This window comes from Muntiacus reevesi, chromosome 1, assembly GCF_963930625.1.
Source record: "Muntiacus reevesi chromosome 1, mMunRee1.1, whole genome shotgun sequence".
NCBI lineage: Eukaryota > Metazoa > Chordata > Mammalia > Artiodactyla > Cervidae > Muntiacus > Muntiacus reevesi.
In genome coordinates, this window is record NC_089249.1 from 164,858,666 (window position 1) to 164,871,447 (window position 12,782).

Sequence of the window (12,782 nt, forward strand, 5' to 3'; positions counted from 1 at the left end):
CTCCACGGCGGGACAGAGAGTTAGGATCACGCCCCGGCAGGGCGATCAAGAACATGCCCCGTGGGAGCGCAGGGTCAGATCTCAGATAGCGCCTGTACCCTGGGTTCCCCAGGCCCAGTCCGCGCGCCCTCCAGACAGCGCGGACAGAGTGGGCAGCGGAACCCAGACGACAGCTAGGCCCCTGACGGCTGGGCTGTGGACTCCTCACTTGTCCCGCCAGCCACCTACAGGCGGGTCTCACCTCGGAGGCGTCACGACCCGCCACCCAGCACCCCTTCCTGGGGCACAGGTTCCAAGCCTTGTCCCCGCCCCCGCTCCACCATTGGTCAGGTCCGAGGGGCGGGACCCGACGGCTCCCAGCTGGGCTGAGAGAGGCGGCCCGGGCCCCTCGGAGAGGTACAGACACCGCCCGCACCTCCCCGAACCCGACGGCCGCTCTCCCTGCGCCTCTAAGCTGAGCGGCCTCGGCAGCAACCGGACTGTCGGGCGCAGCGGAACGGACAGACTAGCCGACCGTCCCTGGTTCCCGGAGGAGCCCCTGCCCGAGGCGGTGCGGCCGCAGCCGACGGTCCGGGAACTCTAGGGACCGCGCCGCGTTCGCGGGCGACCCACGCCCCGTCCCGCCGGCCCCAAGCCAGGCCCGCCGCGCGCCGTCGGGGCGGCCCCGACCCGGGCCCCGCTGGGAGCGGATGCGCGCGCGGTGAGGCCGCCGCGTCCAGCCATGGCCGCGCGCCCCGGGCCGCTCTGGCTGCTGGGCCTGGCGCTCTGCGCGCTGAGCGGCGGCGGCGTCCCCGGTCCGCGCCCCCCGCTCGGCTGCCCGCAGCGCCGCCTGGGCCCGCGCGAGCGCCGCGACCTGCAGCGCGAGATCCTGGCGGTGCTCGGGCTGCCCGGCCGGCCCCGGCCCCGCGCGCCCCCCGCCGCCCAGCTGCCGGCGTCCGCGCCGCTCTTCATGCTCGACCTGTACCGCGCCGTGGCCAGCGACGACGACGAGGACGGCGGGGTCCCCGAGCGGCGCCTGGGCCGCGCAGACCTGGTCATGAGCTTCGTCAACATGGGTGAGCGCGGGTCCCGGGCGGGCGGCGGCGACCCCGGGAGAAGGCAGCGAGCTGAATGGCCCCACGGGGGCTGCGCGCGAGCGGCTGGGGCGTGTGCGCCACCTCGCGCAGGGGGAGCGCCTGCTGGGGGCGGGCAGTCACCTTGTCGTGGACAAGGACCTGCGTGCGGGAGGAAAACCTGCCCGGCTCAGGGATGTGGGGGTCGGTGAGCTGGACGGACAGGGACGGACGAGGAATGTGAGTCCCAGAGGCGTGTACCTTCACCCGCCCCCAGACACCCCGACGTAAGAGTGTGTAGTGTCGGGTGGACCCGGGTAGGGCCAGGAAGACAGTCTGGTCCTGGCGAGACGGGTGAGTAAGCAGAGGCCGTGATGCTGTCCCTGTGATAAGGGCGGTGTGAAGAGCAGGATAAAGGTCACCGTGAAAACCCTGTCACGGCATCAAAGCACAGGGTTGAGGTGAGGACCCAGATGTCCTGAGCCCTCACTGAGCAGCCTCTTCCCTGGGCCACCTAGGGGTGGGGGCAGGGGAGGGGAGGCATGGACTGAGCTCAGTGGGGCAGAGACTGTGGTCTTGTCACCCTGGCCCACGTCTGGGACTTGGCTTGTCAGGACTGAGTGTCCAGGCCCAGTGAATGACCCTTTGGGCAGTTTGGACTCCCTTTGTTCTCCAGGCAAAGCCCAGCTTTTGCTCTCTGCAGATATTCTCCAAATCGTTAAACCATTTACCCTTGGAGTTCTCAAAGATCACCTTTTCCATAGCTAGACGCTCTTTAATCTACATTCATGAACATAGGTCTCCCATCCGCTTTGTTCCCTGTCTGAGGCCAGTGAGGGCCAGTGGTCTGGGCTGCGGCAGACGCCAGGCTAGACCTGGGGATCGAGGACCATAGACCAGGCCCAGGCGGGAAGAGCCGTGGGACCCAGAGCGGGACAGGCCCCTGGCCAAGAACACCAGCCTCCCTTCACCTTGTAACCCTCCCAGCAACCCTGTCGGCAGACATGATATTCATCCCCATCTCCCGGATGAGGACAGTGAGGCTCAGAGAGGCGCCGTCTTGCTCAGGACAACGTGACCTCTGTGTGGCCGAGCCAGAAAGCCCCGTGTTGTTTGGTCTCCATCCCGGGCTCAAGGAGGTGACAGTTCTGTGTGAGGAGGGCAGGCTTTCATGGTGGAAAGAGCTGTCAGAGGGGTTTCGGCAGAGGGACCCAGGGGTCAGAGTGACAGCAGATTTTTGTGCGTCTTCAGTCATTTGCTTCCTATGGTAGGGCAAGAAGAGGGGACAATCTGGGAGGCCTGTCACCTCAAACCAGACCTAGTGATGGGTTCAGGTGGGAGAGCGAGCTGCAGGAGGCAGCTGTTAACCTCTGCTGAGAGCCCTGTGCCAGGCTCAGGACTTGGGCTGGTGGATTCTAGATGCCACCTTCGTGGTTAGAGATGGACAGGGTGGGGAGCTGGGGACAGAGGCATCCATATGTGGAAATGAGGCTGAGCTCTGTGCTGGGGACAGGCTGACTCCGGGCACAGGACCAAGAAGAGCTGTGGATACAGTCACCCTGAGAACGCCCCCATGGGAGCCCTCCATCTGCGTGAGTCACCACCTAGCCAGGTCCCTCTTCCCCAGCACCCCCGGGGCAAGGGGTACACGGCCCTGGTGGGCGCTGCTGCCGTGAGTGAGCAGCACCCCGAGCTCAGGAGGACCTGGCTCCCCTCCTGCCTCTGCTGTGGTCCTGGGGAAGCCCCTGCCCTCTCTGAGCCTCAGATCTCTCCTTGTAAAATGGGGCTCCTCGTGGTCTGTCCTCGGAGTTGTTGTGAGATAGGTTGATAGAGGGGGAGGGACATAAAATCAGCCCCCTTTTAGGGGAAACCAGCCCTGGTGAGTGCTGACCGCGGTCTCTCCCAGCTGCTGCTCAGCCTTCGTGTGGATGTATGGAAATGTCCTCACCTGTCTATAGACACACGAGACCCAGAAACAGATTTTTAGAGCCAACCAAAGCTGTCTCTGTATTTGAATAAAAATTAACATTTGAAGTTCCATAGTCCTTTTAATACTCATTTCATCCATGTAGCAACTTGTGAAGCTGTTTTACCAGCCATGGGCTCAGAGAGGTTAAATAAGCAACCCAGGGCTACACAGCATATCCGCGGTATTATCCAGACTGTGGATTCCAAATTCCAGTTTCTTCCCACGCCACCTCTGCATGTTTCATGGAGATCTAAGGCCTGTGACGCTGTGGATTAACAAGCCGATCTTTGTTCAGGGGAAGCCTGGTGTGTGGGCAGGTCCAGCCAGCTGTCAGAGGGCCTTCTTTATTCTGATGTACTAATTGCACTAGTAAAACTCCTTCAGTGGGAGCAGTTTAACTGGTAATTACGTGGGCTGATGTGGGGATTAGGCACCTACCAGCGTTGTTTCCTGCTTTGGAGGCCCCGGCCCTGGGCCCCTGAAGGTCGGCGGGCCCTGAACCACCGTGGAGTCCAACAGCAGAGTCGCTGTGGCGTCAGCGCCCACGCCGAGGCTCCCACACGTGTGGCCTCCAGCTCCCTTCGCCGGCCTCATGGCTCCTGAGAGGCCAGGCCCGGGGCTTGCTGGGCCTTGACCCTCAGCAGCGCCCGTAGGACCCGGGGGCCTGGGCCTCTCAAAGGCTTCCATCCAGGGTCGGGCCTCCGTCTGAGCGGACACTTCAGGGGCCGAGTTGTGACTCCCAGGGCCTGTGCTGGGGGCCAGGGCTGCGGTCAGAGCCGGCCCCGCCTGGCCTGCCTGTCGGTCCCCGCCCGGGGACTCTTGGCTTCCCTTGGCCAGGACACAGAGATGGGGCGGGGACCTCGAGGGGCGGACAGAGCTGGTCCCTGGTGTCGCCTGAGCTCCGGGGAGGAGACCCTGAGCCGGGAGGCAGCACCCAGGGTCTCGGCCCTCCTGGGCCCGCCGTGGGTTCCTGCACGTCCCCCCTCATCTGGTCCCTTCTCAGCACACCGCCCACCCCCCACCCAGCTCAGGTGTGACTGGCTGGCCCCCGAGTGTCTCAGGCCGGCCCGGCCGCTCCGGAGAGAGGAGTGAGGCGGGAGAGACACCTCTCATGCGCCTCCTGAATCCTTCCCCACCTCCTGTCCACAGAGCGCGGGGGCCCATGCTCCAGACTGAGAAACTGAGGCACAAACGGCTCTGCAGGCTGACGTGTAGTCAGAACTGGACGGGACCGTCTTCTCCTTTGTCCTGACCCTTCCCTGAGCTGGACTCACTCCTTCCCGTGGGCCCGGGCAGCTGAGGAGAGGGGTGGGGAGAGGCTGAGGCTCTTGGATGCGGGAGAGGCAGGGCTCCGTGGGGGTGAGGGGCCTGCCCGGGGCCTCTTCAGCCCCCTGACCTTGAGGGGTGACCCTTCACCCCATGAGCCCCGGGGTCACTTACTTTGGGTCCTTACTACGGAATTCTTTGATATTTTCCTGAATTCACTCAACAAGCAGTCGTGTGGTGCTCGCTCTGTGCCGGGCTCCATCCTAGCTCCTGGGACATAAGAGGGAACGAAGCAAAGAGCCTCTCGTGGAGCTGACCTTCTGGTGGGAGAGACGCACAACCGGGCATCAGCCGCGAGGTGACAGTCACCTGGGCTACAGGGACCCCCTCTGGGTGTCCGGAGGGGACGGGCAGCGTGAGGACAGGCAGGACTGGGCTGGGGGCTCTGACCTGGGCCCAGAATTTGCATCTTGACTCGGCCTCCTACTCTCAGCGTGATCTGGACTCTCCAGTCCGCCTCTCGGAACCTCAGTCTCCTCCGCTGTAAACGGAGATACTCACGGTACCCTCCCTGGAGGCTGCTCAGGGATTGTGTGAGCTGACACCCAGTGACGAGCACATGCCGAGACCCTCCGTGTCTGTCCTTTCATCTCATCTCACAAGTACGGTCACATCTTTGTTTTCAAAGGCTCAGAGAAGTTAGGCGGTTTCCCCAAGGCCACACAGCTGGTCATCTTCCAGCCTGTGTATCTTCTGCTCTTGTCCTACACAGAAGTGGCCTCTCCCCCTGGCCCAGGGACCGTCTTTAGGGTGCAGTGCATGCTGCTGAATTGGACTGTGTTGAATGTGAGACTTTGTGGTAAACTAGGACATGATTTTTAAAATATCTTTGTTTTGGGATTTACAGAACTAATGCATGTTCACTAGAAAATTTATGCCATATAGATTCGTTATAGAATTTCATCATAGAAAATTCAGACCATGTGTCTGGAAATATATAATATGGAAGCTTCCAGTAATCTTCTGTGTACCTTAGAACTAGTGTCTTAATCCTTTAGCGTAGCCCTCCCCACAACCAGCCCTGATTTTTTAAAATTGATTAATTTGACTGAGTTGGGGCTTAGTTGCATCATACCGTATCTTTTTTTGCAGTGCATGGATTCTCTAGTTGTGGCATAAGGGCTCAGTAGTTACGGCACACGGGCTTAGTTACTCCACAGCATGTGGGGTCTTCCCAGACCAGGGATCGAGCCTGTGTCTCCTGCGAGGTGTGTTCTTAGCCACTGGACCACCGGGGAAGTCCTTAGCTCTGATTTAAAAAAAAAAAAATCAATTTGTGTTCATCTTTTCTAAGATCTTTTTTAAGATCTTAAGTGGGATCTAAGCGCCTACTGGTTTGCCATTTTGTCTTTCACTTAATAAATCCTTTATCCATCTTGAAAGTCAAATATTGGAATGACCACATTATTTCTCTTTTTATCTATCTACCTTTCATTTATTTATTTTCATTTCAACTTTGTTGTTGTTCAGTTGCTAAGTCATGTCAGACTCTTTGCAATCCCACGGACTGCAGCACGCCAGGCTACCTTGTCCTTCACCATCTCCCGGAGTTTGCTCAAACCCATGTCCATGGAGTCAGTGATGTCATCCAACCACCTCATCCTCTGTCGCCCCCTTCTCCTCCTGCCCTCAGTCTTTCCCAGCATCAAGGCCTTTTCTAATGAGTCAGCTCATCACATCTGGTGGCCAGAGTATTGGAGCGTCAGCTTCAGCATCAGTCCTTCCAATGAATACTCAGGGTTTATTTCCTTTAGGATATTTCAACTTTATTGACGTATAGTTGACGTATAAAATTCTAAGTTACTTAAAGTGTACATCAGTATGGTAAAGCATCCCCCCCATCCAGTTAACACGTTTCATCACTTCACATGTGTATCCTTTTTTTGCATATGTGAGAACATTTAATTTCTACTCTTTTAGCAAATTTCAGTTATACAACACAGTATTATCAATTGTAATCACCGTATTTTACACTAGATCCTCATACCTTATTCAGTTTAGTACTAAAATTTTGTACTGTCTTACCAACCTCTCCCTATTTCCCCCACCCCCAGCTCCTGGCACATACTTTTTCTACTCTTGTGACTTTTTTTTTTTTAAACCCACATTTAAGTGATACCATGTCATATATGTCTTTCTCTGACTTATTTCACTTAGCATAATACTCTCAAGTTTCAATCCGTGTTGTTGAAAATGACAGGATTTCTTTTTCTCTCGTAGCTGAATTGTTATTCATATATATATATGTATATGTATATATGTATATGTATATATGTATATATATACACATAGATATATATGTATATGTATATATATACACACATAGATATTATATTTATATATATGCTGTATCTTTTAAACAATATTTATCTATTTATTTGGCTGCCTTGGGCCTTAGCCGCAGCCTCTGGGGTCTTTTTTTGCATCGTGTTGCTTCTCCTTAGTGGCACATGGACCTAGTTGCCCCACAGCATGTGGGGTCTTAGTTCCCTGAGCAGGGACTAAACCCATGTTCCCTGCATTGGAAAGCGGATTCTCTACCACTGAACTGACAAGTAAGTCCCTGCCATTTCTTCTTTATTCACCTGTAGATGGAAGCTGAGGTTGTTTTCATGTCTTGGCTACTGTGAATAGTGCTGCAATGAACATAGGGGTACAAATAGCTCTCTTTTTTAAAAAACTGAGATACAAGTGACATCATATATCAGTTTCAGGTGTACAACATAATGATTCAGTATTTGTGTTGAATACATAGTTATACTTTTTTTATTCCTTGATATTTCCTTTGGATTTATATCCAGAAATGGGATTGCTGGATCATGTGGTAGTTCTATTTTTAATTTTTTTTAGGGACCTCTATACTCTTTTCCATAATGGCTGCACCAATTTACATTCCCACCAAGAGTGCACAAGGGTTCCCTTTTCCCTACATTCGCTATCTCTTATCTTTTTGACAACAGCCATTCAAAGAGATGTGAGGTGATATCTCATTGTGGTTTTGGTCCTGTTGGCCATTTATGTATCTTCTTTGAGAAAAGGTCTATTCAGTTCCTCTGCTCATTTGAAAAACTGGATTGTTTGAGGTGTTTTGCTGTTGCATTGTAGGTGTTCTTTATATGTTTTGGATATTAACCCCTTATCAGGTATGTGCTTAGCACATATTTTCTCCCATTTAGTAGGTTGCCTTTTCCTTTTGTTGATGGTTTCCGAGAGTTGGAGATGGATGGGGCTCTTTTCTCCAAAGCCCTGTCTGCGGATGGTGTGCCCTGTGAATCCCTGATGCCTGACTGCCACTGTCCAGCCCCCATCTTCTCGGTCTTTTTTCACTCTTCTGGGGTAAATGACTACTACTGCCCCTAGGTGACAGACAAGAAGTAGAGTGTCAGAGTCTAAGTGACTGACCCCAGGTCCTGGGTGCCCAGATTCAAAGGAGCAGCCACGAGAGCTGGGTCACAGCAGCGAAGGGAATTGGCCTTGGTAATGGGAGAGCAGAGCTCGGAAGACCAGGTTTTAATTCAAGGTCTGCTACTTGAGATCTGTGAAGTTTTGAATAGCTTACTTAAAGTCTTGGCATCTCAATTTCCTCATTTTTATTTATTTTTGTTTCTTTGACCGGGCTGGGTCTCTGTTGTGGCATGTAGGACGTTCGACCTTCGTTGCAGCATGTGGGATCTTTAGTAGCAGTATGTGAGCTTTCAGCTGTGGCATGTGGGATCGAGTACCCTGACCAGGAATTGGACTCTGGCTCTCCGCACTGGGAGCGAGGAGTCTTAGACACTGGACCTCCAGGGAAGTCCCTCCTCATTCTAAACATCAGGATAAATAATATCTGTATCATAGTGCAATGGTTAAATAAGTAGGTTACGACACTGAAAAACTTAACCAGTGCTTGAAAAGTGAAGTCAGTCGTGTCCAACTCTTTGCAATCCCGTGGACTGTAGCCTGCCAGGCTTCTCCATCCATGGGATTTTCCAGGCAAGAACACTGGAATGGGTTGCCACCTCCTTCTCCAAGCAAGTGCTTGGCACTGCTCAATAAACGCAGCCAGAATGATGAGGAAGAGCCTGCTGTGTTTATCAACTTTTACGCCCCCATCATTGAGGGCCTGGAGCTGAGTGGTAAGAGCACAGTGCCAGGATCAGATCCCCACTCCACTGCGTACTTTTTAGTGGATGCTATGGTGTTGCCCAGATCTTCTCTTTGGGGTTGAGTCACTCATTGCCCCAGCTTCCTAGAGGGTGGGTCTGTCCCTACTCATTGCCCCAGCTTCCTAGAGGGTGGGTCTGTCCCTAGGCATCAATCCACTAGCTTCTTGCTTAAGGTTGGGCTCCCTCCCTGGGGTCACCGCACGTCCAGTGACAGGCTTATCAGAATATAAATGCCTGGCCTCATTGCCCCAAGGAGGGACAGTTCTGAAGGGCCATCAGCCCCAGAGCTCCCCATGCGGCTGGAGTGGGCTTGGCCCTTTTGTTTGCATCACCTGTCCCCGCATTCCCTGCAAGAACCCTCTCCACTAAACCTTCACACTCAGTCTGTTGCCCAGGAAGTCTGACCTAGCATATATTTATATGGTTTTTTAATACATATACTTATTTATGGCTGCACTGGGTCTCTGTTGCTCTGCAGGCTTTCCCTAGTTGCGGTGAGCGGAAGTTACCCTTTAGTTGTGGTGTGCAGGCTTCTTATTGCAGCGGCTTCTCTTGTTGTAGAACATGGGCTCTAGGCTCAAGGGCTCAATAGTTGTGGCGTGTGGGCTTAATTGTCCCTCAGCATGTGTGATCTTCCCAGACCAGGGATCAAAACTGTGTGTGTCCCCTGCCTGGGCAGGTGGATTCTTAACCACTGGCCCACCGGGGAAGTCCCCTATTTATTTGATTTTTGTGTAAGTTATTTACTGCTCTGTGCCTCAGCTTCCTCATCTGTAATAGGGAAATGATAATAGCCATCCTAGGCTGGCTGTGACCGTTTAACGACTTAACTCTGTATAAAGGGCTGAAACAGTGCCTGGTAAATGCCAGTAAATGTTAGCTCTGCTTGTTGGTTTGTTTTTAGCCTCAGTAAGTCCAGCTGGTAGTGACAAGACCTAAAGTAAAGCACAGTTATTTTCTTTGACTGCTGGCTCTGTCCCCTGAGCAGCAGCTATTTCTTCAGAACAGTCTAGGGCTCCAAGTCCACGAAGGATTCTGGGGAAGCCAAAGGCTGCCAGACCCAGGTACGGAGACAGCTGGATCCTTCAGCCTGTGGTCATTCCCTCACAAACACTCCTGGGAACCCAGCGTGTGCTCTGGCCCTCCCTGGTTATCTTGGTGTCCACTGCAAAGCAGAGTTGAGCCCAAGGTCCACTCATTACAGCGGGAAAGACAGGCCCATGGAAAGCCCAGTATAAATGATCACCAAGTGGGAGAAATGGCCATTTCCCCACTCAGATGTGAGCATGAAGGCGCAGTACTGCAGAAGAGAGACCAGATCCCTCTCTCATCAGTGGGAGATGAACAAAGCCAGAAGACGGGGACGAATGGCCTCTTGGCTGGGGGACAGGGAAGTCTTGGGAGGAGGTGGAGTTATGCTGAACCTTGAAAGAAGGGTAGAGTTTAGTTAGATGGGAGTGAGAGGAGAAGGTGGAGAAGCAAAGGGGCGAAAAGGAGGGGCTCTGTTCTTGGAACTCCAATTCCTCGCATGGAAATGCACTCGTGGCTTCTCTTGCTCGAGGTGCTTCTGTGTGTTTCTTCCTGCCAGCTTGGTACTCAGAATTCAGTTCTGGTCTGTGCCACCCCACCGTGTTCCCTTGACACGTCCCCGACCTGCCAAGGCCTTAGATGAGGAGGAGAGTAGACTTTGCACACAGACACGCCTAGATCCTCATCCCACCTTGGGGGTTCTGGGTGTGGTCTCGTGCAAATTGGCCACCTCCTCTGATCTTCAGTGCTCTCAGCTCCAAAATGCAGTGAATAATGCTTCTTTCTCAGGGTTGCTGTGGCCGCCAGCCTCCAACATGGCTCTCAAAGAACCCTACCTCCTGGTTTTCACATCCTCATGCCCCACCGCACTGGGGCAGAGCTGGTCTGTGTGACGATAGGATGTGACCTTAGGGATGCTGTGTCACCTTCAAGATTAGGTTATAAAAGACTGCATCTTCCCTCTTGGGCTCTGTGTGTGCCCCGCACCCCCCACCCCCGAGTGAGCTCATCCTGAGGGAAGATCATGTCGTGAGAGCTCCACAGTGGAAGGCTGCTACCCTCAGCCCCAAGCGTGAGCTGAGGATCTGTTCATCCCAGTCAGGTCTCCAGGGACCTCAGCCCCACCCGACAGCTGGCCTGGCGCCTCTTGAGAGACCCTGAGCCAGAGCCACCCAGCTAAGCACCTGGATTCCTGACCTTCAGAAACCACATGAAATAGCAAGTGCTGCTTGTTCTCAGCTGCTACATTTGGGGTGATTTGTTACACAGCAATAGCTAACTAACACAGTGAAGTAATGATGAACAAAAATGCCCAGGATGCCCCCACCTCCGCCACCTTGCCAAGAGACCACGAACAACCTGAAAGCAGGGACCAAACCTGGCTCTCATGCCTTCCCCCCAGCCCTCCCCCAACCCTGTGTGGCCAGCTCTCAGGGCAGACTGGTGACGCTGAGGGGAAGCAGCAGCGGGAGGCAGGGAGCACCGAGAGCCAGGAGAAGCAGCACAGAGCAGGGCCAGCCTCCCCGTCTGTGCGGATCACCCTCCCCTCCCCTGGGACCCGAGTCCACGCAGGGCCCTGCCTGGAGGACCGTGGCCTCAGGAGGTCGCTCTCAGGCACCTGTTGATGGAAGAACCTTGTGAACAGGTGACCACCCCGCCCCACCATCCCAGTATCACCACCAGAGCAAGTCCAGGTCCACTCATTTCACACAGGCTCCAAGTCTACAATTCCACGTGCTGCTGCTGCTGCTAAGTCGCTTCAGTCGTGTCCGACTCTGTGCGACCCCACAGACGGCAGCCCACCAAGCTCTGCCGTCCCTGGGATTCTCCAGGCAAGAACACTGGAGTGGGTTGCCATTTCCACCTCCAATGCATGAAAATGATAAGTGAAAGTGAAGTCGCTCAGTCGTGTCCGACTCAATTCCATGTGAAAGACCCCTAACCTGACACCTGACGCCCAGCGATCCTCTGCCCCCCTGGGCCTCAGTTTCCTCATCTATGCAGGGTGGCCCCAAAGGCCTTTCCAGCTCCCACCAAAGAACGTGCCCCCTGCCCTCCCCGCCCGCTGATGCCCCCACCCCCGCCCCGGGGTGAGGCAGGCTCGGGGAGGGAGCACATGGCCAGTCCTCATGGGCACGTGCTCCCCGCGGGACAGAGGGCGTGTGTCACCATGACCACGTCCTTCTGGAAAGCCCCACAGTTCGGGTCTTTCCCGGGTTGACCTGGAGGAGCCGCATCCTCCTTGCTCACATCTCCTGGGATCTATTTTTGGCCGTGACGGTCTTGATGTGGTGCAGCGGGCGGGTGCCCCTTTTAATTTGGGCTCTGAAGCCGGCTGAGGTCTGGATGGTAATTATGAGCACGGAGCCATTTATGGAAACAGGTCCTGAAAAAGTCAGTAATGAGAACTGACTAAAAATACCCCAGAATGAAGCGGGGGCCTGCTCTTGGCAGCTCTGAGATTCCTGGGTGGAAGGGAGCCATTCAGGGGCCTGAACCAGGAGGTGATGGAGTCCGCGGCTCCCCCGGGACCTGGGGCCGCAGAGACTGGGTCTTGTCTTAGGTCTGAGGGGCCCCTTGGCCTCATTACTGGTGGGACCAGCCAGACAGGCCCAGCCCGTCCGCCTCCAGGGCCCTGAGGGAGCCTGTCCTCCTTGTCGGACTGTGAACAGAGGTGAGTCCCGCAGGAAAGTGAGAACATGGGTGGCTTCAGACGGAGGCCCGAGGTGACCTGGAAGCCACTCCCAGGCCAGCAGGACGCCCCAGTTCAGGGGCTCCACTGCTGGACACTGAGTCGCTGTCCTGGGAACCAGGAGCCCTTGGGGAGAGGGGCCGGACATGCCCTCTCTGGGCCCCGGGGACACGGGGGGCTGGAGGAGCAGACCGCAGAGGCCTCCCGTTTCCACCCCATTGTTCAGTCTCTGTCCTCAAACGGGTCACCGCCCAGAGGAGAGATGAGCCAGGGGTGGGGACCCCGGGACAGGGGAAGGGAGAGACTGGCAGGCTGGGGTGTGGGGTCAGGGGAGGGCGGGGGGCTGTTACAGCTGGACCGAGAGGGAAATGGCCTTCACGCTGGGTGGGATGGGGCAGCCCCCGGAGAGGGCTTCAAGGAGGGTCTCCGCTTCAAGGAGGCCCAGGAGACCATGAGGATGGGCCGGGCCAGCTTGGGAGGCCTCGAAGCAGAGCCAAGCTTAAGACCCTCCCGTGGGCCCTGAGGGGCTGGGGGAGGGCTTGAGGAAGGACGGTCAGACAGGGCAG

General features: G+C 55.4%; 1 protein-coding gene across 1 annotated transcript in view; it reads left to right on the forward strand.

The window, feature by feature from the left end:
• The first annotated feature begins 721 nt into the window (after nt 1–721).
• Nucleotides 722–12,782, forward strand: part of LOC136164704 (bone morphogenetic protein 8B) — a 30,566-nt gene continuing 18,505 nt past the window's right edge. Inside the window, exon 1 of the mRNA XM_065930061.1 lies at nt 722–1,055. Within this exon, the coding sequence (XP_065786133.1) occupies nt 722–1,055 (334 nt within the window). The remainder of the gene's footprint in view (nt 1,056–12,782) is intronic.